Here is a 13771-nt window from a genome sequence, read left to right as displayed (position 1 = left end):
GAAATAATTTCAGGAATTTTTATTTTCCTTCGAAGAGTCGGGTCGAGTCACCGGAAACTCGGGGCATATGCACCTTCACACCCGCAGCCGTCCGATTGCCTCATGGTGTGCAAAGTGGATAAATCTCACACGAAAGCATACCAAGTTTTAAGTTTTAGTTTTTGAAAATTACAATTTGATCGATCGCCGATTCTGAAACTTATTTTTTTTGTTCATACCAAATTTCAGAAGGTTGCAAATTTGAAACTTACGTTTTTGTCGGTCGCTCGTACCAAATTTCAAAAGTTTAAACTTAACGAAGCTTTTTAAAATTTTGTGAAAACATAATTTTAAATGGATCTCAATTGAAAGTTGTCATCGCCAGCAATACGAATATGCAAATGAACATTTTTTGGATTTTTGATTTAAAAGATATGAAAGATTAAAAACCAAAAGCTAAGAAAAAAGGGGTGCATGCCCACCTACGTGCTACAAATCCCCGTCTCAAATTAGCTCCGAAGAAAACAAAATCCTCGGGAACTCCTCTGTTTTTATGTCTCACACGTGTCGATAGAGCATCGAGAACGTCAACACTAGAGTTGTCCCGTCGCTAAACTAAGAAAGTAAGATCCGTATAGCCAGCTAGGAAGACACCAAACTCTACGAAGAGGGTTCAGAACAAACTAGACCTCATACGCCGGATAGCCCGGCACAATCAAGCCGTATTTGTCATGCCCAGTGCCTTGAGGAGACACGTGTAAGAAAAGGCGTCCTCCCGCAATTTCTCGAACCTGCAAGTAACCAACAGTTAGGCCAAAAGGAAAAATAGGATCTTGCTCATTCTCTTTTACTCCCTCCATACCATAAACTGAACTGCAAAAATGTCTTATATTTTGATATAGATGTACTCCTTCTGTCCAAATTACTCGTCGCAGCAATAGATGTATCTATAACTAAAATACATCTAGATACATTCATACCTGCGACAAGTAATTCGGAACGGAGGGAGTAGTATATTTGACACGTCAAAAAACAAAAACCAACACAGATGGAGAAGGATTCATATCCTTTTCTGTATACCTTCCAGACTTTGAGTTGTGTCCGGCACCTACTTCACACTTGAATAGCAGAAGGTTGTCATCCCTTTTCAATTCCCTCAGCTTAGCCACAAACTTGGCAGGTTCCGAGTACATCACGCAAGGATCTGGTAGTTGTTACAGAGGAAATGAGCTGTGATGCAAAACCATACATACTCGGAAGAAACTCGCAAGTGATCAAAGGGACGAATGCCTACCGTTTAAGCCGGCCGTGACGAGAATGTGGGGATACTCTTGTGCTTTCACCTGCAATAAATATTAACACACGTAACGCATAACATGAATACATTTTTGCAGTCCAATTAGACATCACAAGGGAGAAACAAAGTGAACACACGGCAGTTCTTATTCAGACGTTCAGAGTTTAGTCTCTTCTTTCTTGACCCAGAGTACAGTCCACAATATTATTGTGAGAATTGCAGTTCCTATTCATGAATATATTCATACAGGGGGTGATCGGTGGTGTCACTAACAAGCTTCAGCACGAAAATATCCACCAGACATAATCACATTGAAGGGAATTCCAACTTACTAAATGTGGGAATGAATACATAAAGGTCGGCACTTACGTTGTCAACAGGAGAATATGATTTCATATAATAATAGTATTCTTCTTCCCTTGGATCACCCCACTCCTGAAAAAATGATTAAAACATGAGTTGATGAGAGTAGGAACAGAACTTCAAGTGCACTGCAGTGCAAGCTAGTCTACAAAATGGCGATACGACAGTGGAGCTTGGAAAGTTAACTTCAGATGTACTAGAGGAGATGAATACCTCCCATTCAGCTGTGGTCAATGGAATGGTTGGATCAAGCATAGTTGTGAGAGCATCAACAAAAGGGACCCCAACAATGGCAGCCTTGAATAAGTCAGGCCTCATATTTAGGACAGCGCCCATCAATAGGCCACCTGCACTTTTGCCACTAATGCAAAGCTTTTCCTTTGAACAGTATTTGCTTTTCATCAAGTGCTCAGCACAAGCAATGAAATCAGTGAAGGTGTTTTTCTTCTTCAACAGCTTTCCATCTTCATACCACTTCCGGCCCATTTCCCCACATCCACGAACATGAGCTATCGCATGTACAAACCCCCTATCTACTAGAGAGAATATTGATCCACTGAAACTCGGATCTATGCATATCTGTTCACATAAAGTGGTGCACAAAAAGACGGTGCATAGTTAGCGCAATTGTTATGTTTGCCAGGTTTGCCAGCTTTTGTGGGTTGAAGGGAAATTGTTATGTTTTATCAATTGCTAGATTTTGCCAAACATACAATGTCAAAACCAGTATTATCAGAAAGGAGAAATGGTCTATTTGCCCAATATTCTGTTACAGTTTAGGTTATAGGTCGAAGGGAAACTGTTATGTTTTGTCAGTTGCTAGCCTTTGCCAAACATACAATGTCAAAACCAGTACTATCAAAGGAAACAACAAGTTTCAAAAAACATGTTTTATTTTCCCAATATTCCACTATAGTTTAGGTTCTCTTTTGCTAGATATGTCCCCTTAATTTACAGTTTTACATTTTACACTTCTACTTTAGCATTGATAATCCTTAATTTCAGAAAATGGCAAAACCACCCTACATGCAAGTAGAAGAAATTTTGTATTTCTGTCATTTACCCTCTGGCCGAGAGTGGTGTTTCAATTGTGTGTGCTTGTAAATTCTATGAAGTGTATGAAGGTATGATGAAACACTATGGCACTTTACTGGATAATCACATTCAGATGAAATAGCGTGCGTGAAAACATGATGCCATGTTAGAAAAAAAGTTTGTGTTTCTTGCAAAAGTACACAAGAACTACATTTGTTCGAAAACAGTCATTTGCATCCATGATGAAGAAGAGATGTTGACGTGAGCCATAGGGCATTCTAGAAAATTTCAAGGCATTCATGTGCAGAAACCTCACAATTTCTGTATAAATAAAGAAAAAGTACTTGAACATTCCAAATGACTCATTTGCATCTGAGATGAACCAAGGATATTAGCATGAATTACAGGCTGCTCTAAAAAAATTGTCTACGATATTCATGACAGCAGAAAGATTTTTTTCTGATTAATAAAGATAGCAACGCAATACCTCATAGGAGCCAAAGCCAGATAGCAGCATGGGGTCTGAGCCATCGAGCTGCACAAGATCTTTTCTATATATAATGGAGATAGGGATCTGTGTTCCATCAGAAGCGGCAGCCCATTTTCTTTCTGATACATAATTTGATGAATCAAATCCACCTAAAACCTGAAAAAAAGACAAGTTCAAAGCACAAGAAAATAGTTTTCTTTCACGAGAGTTCTTTACTATTTCAAGTGGTCAATAAAGCGCAGTGGTAAAGCTGCTGCCTTGTGACCATGAGGTCACGGGTTCAAGTCCTGGAAACAGCCTCTTACAGAAATGTAGGGAAAGGCTGCGTACAATAGACCCAAAGTGGTCGGACCCTTCCCCAGACCCTGCGCAAGCAGGAGCTACATGCACTGGGGCTGCCCTTTTAATAAATTTGCATATACTGCACAAGAAAATAATATGCACACACCACATATTTCTGAACAAAGCTAAGAATTCAATCCATTCAGTTCATGTAAACAAAGCCCGACACCACTGACCGCAGACACTTATAATTATTCCCTTTTAAATGTAAATCATTGTTGTGTATGTACAGTCAGACTTTTGCAACTTCAGTTGATTTAAATAAAATAAATATATTAATCCACAGGAATTTATATAAGTAATTTCTCACTGAAATTACTTTCATAACATGTTCTGTATTTATAAATTTTAGTAGCATTTAGTACAAGAATTGATTGTCTGTGTTGCATCTTGAGCAGCAATGACAAGCCTAGACTAGGAAATTCAGAAACATCAAGACTTTCAGTCGAACACACACATCGATTAGCCGAATTCAGGTGGATGATTTACTTAGTCGAACACAAAAGGAGTTCTTGCCAGCCCACAAACAGTGGCGGCTCAAAGGGGGAAACCCAAACAAAAGATGATGCCATCTCCTCTCTAAGCTCCGGCTTATATAGCCTAAAAGGGGCAGGTAAGGTAAATGGCGAAAAGAGATGTGTGATTATAACCCTCCTTCCCTCCTCCTCCCGCGACGCCCCCGCAGGCGCACGGGAGGCTAACCCTAGCCGCCGGCGGGGCGCCCCTCCTCCCCTTCCTCGCTGCCGCCAGGGGGCGCTCTTCTTCCCCTCACACGGGTGGCGTGACGCGGGGCAGCTCACCCGGGCATGGGTGCCGTGCTGGGCGCCGGGCGCGCAACATGACGGCCCGCCGGGGCTGGTCGACGGCGGCGGCGCGACGGTGGTGCATTGGGCGGCGCGGCGGTGGCGGGCGCGCCATGGTCGCTAGGGACGGCGAGGTCAAGGCCAGATCTGGGGCCTGGCGGCACAGGCCGAGGGCGACGCGGGCTGCAGGTCACTGCCCCTGCCATGGCCACGATGAGTGGTGGTGCTACGCAGCAGCGGCTGGCCGGTGGGCGGACCGACCGGGATCCAGGGACCACGGCAGACAGCGCAGATGGGCTCCTCGGTGAGCTTCCTTCACGATTGGTGGCGGCCCTTGGGATCTCTCCTTGCTGGTGGGCGGGTGTGTGTTGGTGGCCTCATGTGGAGCTGCGTTCGCCGCCGAGGTGGGGCGACACAGGAGGTGTCCGGTGGGGAGGTAGGCTAGAGGGATGGGAGGCGCCGACGAGCTCGGGCCACCTGTCGCGGGCACAGGGGTGTGCCGGCCCGGATGCGTCCGCTCCCACTCCTCCCCCGTTCCCCGGCCGTGTGTGGGCTGATGCGGCTCCGACGATGTTCGAGGCGGGACGTATGCTGCGGTTTCTTTGGTCGGTTGCGTCCTTTGGTTCAAAGCCGGTTACTTTGGTCGGTCTTGGGGTGTCTGGATGCAGGGCGGCGGCCCTGGCGGCGGGAAGCACAGCGTTCGTGGGCGGAACTTGCGCCTCGGGTGCGAGCAAGTGGCCATGGCCACACGGGTGGGTGGTCGCTGGTGGTTAGCGGAGCTAGGATGCATCGGAGGGGTGGACGTGCCAGGGTATATCACTTGCCCAATCTTGTATTGACCGACGGCGGCGGCAGCCGTGGACGCCGTATCCTTCATGAAGGCTCCGTCGCGGTGTCCTTACTCCTTCGAGTTGCTCCGGGTGAAAACTCGATCTTTGGGATCGGATGGTGGCGGCTATCAGTGGTCGTTCCCTTCTAGGAGGCACCATCTTGTAGTCCTTGCTCTGCTGTTTTCTGTCTCACCTCTCCTCGGAGGATTGGAGGTCTCCGTTGGCTCCAAACGTTCGTCCTCGCTCATATGTAGTAGCTTGGTAGTCGTTGGGGTGGTGTGGCGGTGCTCGGCACCTTTGTATCTTGCCTTGGCTGTGTGTGTCGTGTGCGGTGGTGGCGTGAGTTTGTATCATGGTGCTTGTGGAACATTGCTTTATATATAAAGCGGGCGAAAGCCTTTTTCAGTAATGGTGAAAAGAGAAAAGGCAGAGACAGTAAACATGGCTCGGTTGGACAGCGAAATGTTGCCTGAAGCGGCAATTCAAAGGGGGCCATCAGATGCTGGATCAAATCCTGAGAACGCCCGAACTTAGCACGAACGTCTTACATGTTGAAATAGATGTAATAGTAGATTTGTAAAACAAAATCAGCGGAAAGCTTTTGGCCTGGGCAATATAGACCATCACCAAACTACTGTCAAAACTCACAAGAATACAGCTCAAAAAAAAAAACTCACAAGAATAGCATATTAAGGAAAGTAGAGGCATTAGTGTAAGCAACAAACAGAAACTACCCAATGAATTTACCATTGTTGAAATATTGATATTCATTGTGCATTGATTACCATGGCCAGACACAAAGAGATATGAAGCACATGCAAAATTTGTCCAAATAACATAAAACCAAGTGGTGCAAGTAATAGCTTACAGTATTAATTTTCTTCAATACAGACACCCCTGAATCCATATCATAGTCAAACACCGAGGGTGGTGTCTTCAGTGAGCTATAATGAAACCTAATAATAGATGAATGGAACTGTGACTCCTCGGGTTCCACTGCATATGCTGGATCAACAAAATCAATTTCCCGTCCACCTTGAAGTTTCCCAAGTGCCTCTCCACTGGCCGGTAAGCCATATACAGTTATTTTTGGTAGACCATTCTCACACTCATAGACAGCAATATGATTCTCAAAGAGCTGGAAGTCCTGAATTTTCACACTGAAAGGAGCTTCAGTTTTTTTATGCAGTGTTGCTCCTTATGTTATCAATGTTGGATCATCATCACTAATACATAATTTTCACATTGATAAGAAGAGCAGAGTACAGTAAATTAGATTTGCAAGCCGATAAGGTGCAGCCGAATAACTTAACTGATATGTACCGTGCAGTTATCTATTAGATGCAGCTTAGCTATCGGTACACATGACTGTACTATTAATCTAAGTGCATACTTCTCCAGAAATATTTTCAGTGTATTTGTTTCAAAAATCTAGGACATTACTTTAAGAGCATCAAGTTTCTCACCCACTTCCTAATTACAAAAAAAAGGAAAACGTGACCTAACTAAATCGAGAGCTTTGCATTGTTGTGATATCATCCTATCAATGATCCATATGTTTGACAGCACTGCAACATGAAAACATTAATTGGTGTGTTCCCCGATACTTTAGTGGTGTTCAAATTCATTAGCTTGTTATACACGGTGCTAACTGTACTTGCAAAAGCAGTGACTTCCAGCTCTCTTTTTTAATCAGCAAGTTTCCAATGAGAAAAAGGGTACATGGTGCATCTGTGAAATATCCTTGTGGGACCAGTATCCATATAGACAAAGGCATTTTTATGTAGCACTGGAAATGAACTAGAGACACCACAGCAAAACCTGGGGCTTGTGTTACAAAAGATGTTTACTCTTTATAAGCTTGAATGGGTGACTTTCAGGCGATCGCGAATGGGTGACGTAGACGGAACTCCATCCATTGCTTGTGGGATGGAGATTCCCAAATAGTCCGCCCTTCGAACATCCGGGTCCATGTAGATGGCTTCTATAAAGCCCTTTTCTCCCCCACCCCTCGGGGTGGGGCAGCACTAGCCCCCGACACTTGGTCGGGTCGCCAGTTAGTGTCCGCCGAAGCTAATGCCGCATTGGTGGCACCTTTCTCGAAGGACGAGGTCCTCGCGGCCATAAAGGGGATGAACCCCTCCTCGGCTCCGGGGTCGGATGGATTACCAGTGATGTTTTTCAAAGCTTTCTGGCAAACCATCAAGCCGGAGGTCATGGCCCTCTTCGACGAATTCTTCTCGGGGACCATGGACCTTGGGCGCCTGAACTATGGGGTCATCACCCTCATCCCCAAAGTTCTGGGTGCTTCGGATATTCGCCAATTCCGGCCTATCACCGTGATCAATGTGATATTCCGGATCCTGGCCAAAGGGTATGCCAATAGGGTGACCCTTTTGGCGAACACTGTCACTCACCCCAACCAATCCGCCTTCATTCAAGGGCGGTTTATTTTGGATGGGGTCTTAGTCTTCCACGAAGTCCTTCACGAAGTCCGAGCCAAACACCAACGGGCGGTCTTCTTGAAGCTTGACTTCCACAAGGCCTGTGATATGGTTCCCTGGCCCTTCCTTCGGGAAGTCCTGCTTCGCAAAGGGTTCGATGACCGGTAGGTGACCAGAGTGATGCAACTCGTCTCCTGCGGTCGGACCGCGGTTAACATTAACGGCGAGATCGGGTCGTACTTCCCCACTCTTTGTGGGGTTCGCCAGGGCGACCCGTTCTCCCCGTTTCTGTTTAACATAGTGGTCGATGCTCCTGCTGTTATCCTGGATAGGGCCAAGTCTGCTGGCCATATCCACGGCTTAGTCCCTCACTTGGTAGGAGGGGGAGGGGTCTCCCTCCTACAATATGCTGACGATACCATAATAATGGTAGAGGGTTCCGCTTCCGACATTGCCAACCTGAAGTTCCTCCTCCTGTGCTTCCAACAGATGTTTGGGCTCACTATCAACTTCGATAAAAGCGAAGTGATGATCCTCAGTTATCCTCCGGAGGAGACCCATACCATTGCTGATCGGTTAAACTGTCGTCTGGGTACTTTCCCCACGACTTATTTGGGGATACCCATTAGTGACTCATGACTCACCGTGGCTGACCTCCGCCCGACTGTGACCCGGATGCAGCACCGGGTGGAGCCGTGGAAGGGGAGGTGGCTCTCGAAGGCCGCCAGGGTAATCCTAATCAACTCCTCGCTTGCCAGTCTCCTATGGTTTCTCATGAGCTTCTACAGCCTCCATGAGACGCTTCATCAGGAGGTCGCCAAATACCAGGCCAGGTTTTTCTGGGCAGGCGAGGGAGACAAGCAGAAGTACCATATGGTGAGCTGGCCCGACATATGCAAACCCAAGGACCAGGGGGGTCTGGGGATCTTGTCTTCTCGGCGCATGAACATCGCCCTCCTGACCCGTTGGCTCTGGCGAATCGCCAATGGAGTGGGTGGCCTCTAGCTTACCATCATCAGGAATAAGTATCTTCGGGGCCAACCCCTTGCTTTCTGCCAGCGGTCTGGTGGCTCCCAGTTCTGGCAGGCTGTGATCCAACTTCTTCCCGTGCTCCGCATTGGCACCTCCATCTCGGTTGGCTCCGGGTCCTCGACCCTGTTCTGGTTCGATCGTTGGCTAGGGGACTCCCCCCTAGTCGCTCGCTTCCCAGAACTATTCGCCATAGCGGTTGACCCTCGGGTCTCTGTCGAGACGGCCCTTATTGACTTAGGGCGTCTCGCCTTCCGGCGTCCCTTGGCCCTCTTGAGGTGGTCGCTTGGGACTCCCTCCTCCAGGACATCGCTCTCCTCCCGATGGACGTCGACGATACTCTTGACTCCATCTCTTGGCGCCTGGAGCCCTCTGGCCGCTTCACCACTAAATCCTTATATGCGGCCATCGCTCCCTCATCGGCTCCTGAGCCCTTTAGCCTGATCTGGGACATTCGCCTCCCCCTGAAGATTCGAATCTTCCTATGGCAGTGGATCCGGGGACGCCTTCCCTCTGGGGTCGAGGTCCTCAAGCGTAATGGATCGGGAGATGGGATTTGTCCACTGTGCGGCACGATCGAGGATGCTAACCACATCTTCTTCTCTTGCTCCACAGCCCAATTCCTGTGGTCCTGTTTCCGTGAGACGGTTAGTGGACAGTGGTGCAACACCAACTTCCCCGACTTGCTTGTTGAGATCCTCGCCTCCCCCCCCCCTCGATACCGCCACTCGGTGGCTGTGTGTCGGTGTCCTCGCCTGGACGCTTTGGACCATCCGCAACAAGCTTGTTATTCAAAAAGTGCCTCTCCGATGTGCGACTGATGCAGTCTTCAAAATGTGTGGTTTCTTGCAGCTCTGGAGGCCGCTTAGCCGCCCCCAGGACCGGGACACCATCAACACCCTCATCACCGACCTTCGCTCGATGGTCGTCCGCATGGCGCCCCCGCCGCCGCCCCCTCCTCCGGAGCCCGATTGAGTTCGTGTTGCTGGGTGTGGGCGTGTGTGTGCTGTTTTTCTGTTTCCAGGGCTTGTTGAGTTGTGCCCTCAGCATTAACCCTTATGTGTACTAGTGGTTGTGTGAGACTTGTGTGTGTGTGTGTGAACTTTGTTGGATGTTGGCTTGGGCGGTTTGCTTTATAATATAAAGCGGGGCGAAAGCCTTTTTCGGTATAAGCTTGAAAACTGATGCCAACAATGTCTCTCTGTCCAGGTTGGATAAATGATTAACAAGTTCACAGATCATACAAATTTACCATTGACATCCTATTCCATCTCCAAGTAAAAAATTACTGAATCATACAGAAAATCAAATTACATTGAGGCATTTGGATCAACGTTTTTTTAACTATCTCCATAACAGTGAAGCTTTATTTGGTAGCCTTTGCTTTTGGGTGATTTTTTAATAAGATTTGACAGAAGTTCCTAGGGGTTCCAAATACATTAACCAATATGAGAAATAAACATGACAGTCAGCCAGGTCTAAAATCCACTTTTCAGTCTTTCTTTTTTAGTCCTAAGAAAGAATTTGCAATTATGGAATCCAAGGAATGGTGTTTCCAGGGGGGGGAATGGGCACTGTGTATCAGTATATAATCAAGAAGCCAAGAAAACTAACTTTCAAACTTAAATAGCAACGAAGTTGATTACCTTTCTCTGTGTGATAGCAAGACAGTGGCCTCAGCAACATTATTCGATGGGCAAGCAACCAGTTCAGAGTTGTAGAAATCTTCACTTCGCCTCTTAATATAGAAATGGTTTCCACGATGACTAGCTGCTGTATCAATGCCATACAAGCGAGGTGTCAAAACTTCAAGCTGCTTGTTCTGTTTGGAGATGTCTAGGTGGAATATAAAGCTTGTGCTTTTGCTTTCTGATCTAACAAATAAATATTGCTTGCTTTCTGAAGCTTGAAGACCAAGTGAAAATATGTCATCTTTTTCATGATACAGGCACATATCATTAGATTGATCAGATCCTAACTTGTGTAGGCATACCTGTCAAAGCCAAGGTAACGAGTCAATAAAACTATGACAAGCACTGCAAAACACACAAGCACACACTTGTCATGCATTGACGCGGTATTAAAACTTGGTTTCATCACCCTGCTTCTGAAAAAGGATGGCGCAGCGAACATCAGCGGGTTTCACCCCATTAGTCAGGTACATGGATTTGGAAAGATCTTCTTGAAGACTTCGGGGCCGTGACTTGCTCACAAGCTTGACACTCTCATCGCCGCAAATCAGAGTGCTTTCATCCGAGAAAGATCAATCCAGAACAACTTCATTCCTGGGCAACGGGCTGTGGAATTCTTCCACCGCAAATGTGCTCCAGCATTCGTACTGAAAATGGACATTGTGGAGGCATTTGACTTTTTTTTCGTGGCCGTTCTTACTGGCAATTCTCCACTCCAGGGCATCAACTATACCTTTTTGTGGATGAAGCGATGGTGTTTGCAGCTCAACAAATCATAATTTGCTATAAAAGGCAATTCTTTTTTTGTTTCCAGGACGCGTTTCTTTTTTTCGGGTTTTTGGATTTTGCTTGGTTTTTCCTAAGTTTTCTCGGGAAAAAATTGTTGTTTTCCTCATGTGAAGCACACCGTCTGAAAAAACACAGTTGTGCTGCTGAGAAGTGAAAAGCACAGTTGTGCTTCACGGTGAAGTACAGTTGTGCTTCGGTGTGAAACACAGATGTGCTTCCCAGGAAGTGAAAAGTACAGTTGTACTTCATGGTGAAGCACAGCTCAGAAAAGTGAAAAAGCAGAGATGTGCTTCCCAAAAAGGTAAAAAGAACGGTTGTGCTTTCAGGTTTACGTTTTGCTTGTTTCCGATTTTTTTCGGTTTTCATTTTTTACAACCGCTGTTTTTTTCGAGAAAACGCAAGAGAGCTTGCGTTCCATTGCATTGAAAATAGAGAGTTTTGGTTACAATCCTCCTAGGAGGCGGTTACATAGTCCATGATCGAATCAGTGGACATCCCATGTTTGGGGTATGATTGCTCTAAGTCCTAGGGCGCCCGCGCCGGTACAGAGGGCGGCCTCGTCCTTGATCTTTGTTAGCGGGTCGTGCACTCATGGGCGCCCTCCGTTGAAGACGCGGTCGTTGCGATGCTTCCAAATCATCCATGGGACAAGAAGGGTCATGGAGTCAAGGCCCTTACGCATGGGTTTGGGGGTGGCCTGCTGCGTGGTTTGCCACCAGTCGTTGAGCGAGGCTTCGTTGGCAGGCGGGGTGCATGGCATCCGGAGCCAGTACATTGTTTCGTGCCAAACCTGACGGGCGAAGGGGCAGGTTAGGAGAAGGTGGTCATGGTCTCGGGGGGCTGCAAGCTGCGCCGGGCGAGACGGTCTGCAGTCCAGCAGCAGTCCAAGTGAGCTAACCAGTGAAAGAAACGGACGCTCGGCGGCGGCCAGTTTTTCCAGGTGAGTCTCCATGTGGCGCAAGTTGCGGAGCCGCTGAACGTGGCATTGTAGGCAGACTCAGTGGTGCCGTCCGCACGCCACCTCCAGGTTAGGAGATCCGGCTCGGCTGAAAGGGACGTGCCGGCGATCATGTGCCAAAGCTGCAGATATTGCCTGATCTCACGGATTCCCACTGTGCCGTGTATGTCATGCGTCCAATGGTTGTCCAGCAGTCCTTCGGCGACAGTCCGGAGCTTGCGACGGCGCTTGGGGATGCATGTGTACAGCAGTGGGGTTGTTATGACCGGCGTGCGTACACTATAGCTGGAGGAGGCCCACCAATGGCGCAGGTAGTTAGGGGCTTGGCCCAACTTATCGTTATTTTTATTAGCGCATATGAGGATTATATAAACACCTGTAATGACTCGTTTTGGAGACAAGCAATAAGTAATCTTTATTGCTCGGCTTCGAGACCCCTAAACCCTAGCCGCCCCTTGCGCCTCCCTATCCCGCGCTCGATCACGGCGCCCCAGCGCCGCCGCATGCGCCCCTCGCCTCGCCAACTCCCCTTCCACCCCTACAACCTGAGAGCACGCCTTGGTAGGGACTCGGTTCCTATCAATCTAGTATCAGTTGTCTCGGGATCGATCATGTCCGCCCCTTTGCCCACTGCCGGTCGCCACCACACCACCGATGACCACCACGGCGGGAGCGCCATCCCTGTCGTGGCCGGTCTCCTCCGCTGCCTGGACACCGCCGGTGTCCGCCCCCATCGTCCTCACCCCGGAGGAGATGACGGCTGCGCTCCGAGACCTCACTCAGGCGGTTGCGGGCATCCGCACCTTCCTCTCAGGACCCTATGCCCCGCAGTCGCCCGCCCCCTTCGCCACCATCATGGCGCCGCAGCAACAACCGTGGCAGTCGCCACCACCGGCGACCTCCTTTGCCCCCACCATGCCGCCGCCGCAGCAGTAGCTACAGCCGCCGCCACCGGCGACCTCGGCCCCGGGTATCCCGACGACGGATCTCGGGGTGCCCATCCACCAGGTCCGGTTCCCCACGTCGCCATCACCGCTGCCGGCCTGGCTCTCCAGGTCCCTCGGGCTGGTCTACACGACGGCCTCAGGCCAACCGCATGTGCCGCCGCCACCAACATCGCACCCAACCATGCAGTACGGTGGGTCCTCGAGCTCCACCAACTCATACGACGGCGTCGACGGGCCCCTGTTCCAGGGCGGCACCCTGATGCCCGCTTACTCGGCTCCGCCACCCTCGCTGTTCCGCGCTGACGAGGCGCACCCGACCCTCGTCCACGCCCAGCCACCGCCGAGATTCTCCAAGTTGGAGTTCGCCACCTACGACGGCACTGTGGACCCTCTGAATTGGCTCAACCAGTGCGACCAATTTTTCAGGGGGCAGCGCACGCTCGCGTCCAACCGCACCCGGATCGCCTCGTATCACCTTCGGGGAGCAGCTCAGACGTGGTACTACGCCCTCGAACAGGAGGAGGGAGGATGCCACCATGGGAGCGCTTCCGCGAACTATGCCTCTTCCGCTTCGGACCGCCGATACACGGGAGCCGGCTGGCGGAGCTTGGGCGCCTGCCTTTTCTCTCCACGGTGCAAGACTTCGCCGACCGCTTCCAGGCCCTGGCATCACGGCTCGCTAGCTGGCCGAGCTCTTTGTTGGCGGTCTGCCTGACCACATCCGCGTGGATGTGGAGATGCGCGGGCCACAGGACCTCCAGACAGCCATGTACT

General features: G+C 49.1%; 1 protein-coding gene across 1 annotated transcript in view; it reads right to left on the bottom strand.

Annotated features, from left to right (window-relative positions):
- Nucleotides 1–436: 436 nt before the first annotated feature.
- LOC119317126 (protease 2-like) overlaps nt 437–13771 on the bottom strand; it is a 22132-nt gene continuing 8797 nt past the window's right edge. Inside the window, exons 4-11 of the mRNA XM_037591528.1 lie at nt 10259–10605; nt 6008–6299; nt 3162–3320; nt 1853–2218; nt 1646–1711; nt 1274–1322; nt 1060–1183; nt 437–770 (exon numbers count right to left, since the gene is read on the bottom strand). Coding sequence (XP_037447425.1) covers nt 695–770; nt 1060–1183; nt 1274–1322; nt 1646–1711; nt 1853–2218; nt 3162–3320; nt 6008–6299; nt 10259–10605 — 1479 coding nt within the window. The 3' untranslated portion in view covers nt 437–694. The remainder of the gene's footprint in view (nt 771–1059; nt 1184–1273; nt 1323–1645; nt 1712–1852; nt 2219–3161; nt 3321–6007; nt 6300–10258; nt 10606–13771) is intronic.

This window comes from Triticum dicoccoides, chromosome 6A (genome assembly GCF_002162155.2).
Source record: "Triticum dicoccoides isolate Atlit2015 ecotype Zavitan chromosome 6A, WEW_v2.0, whole genome shotgun sequence".
In the NCBI taxonomy this organism is placed as follows: Eukaryota; Viridiplantae; Streptophyta; class Magnoliopsida; order Poales; family Poaceae; genus Triticum; species Triticum dicoccoides.
Note: the sequence above shows the minus strand (reverse complement) of the source record. Positions and strands in the feature narration are given on the sequence as shown.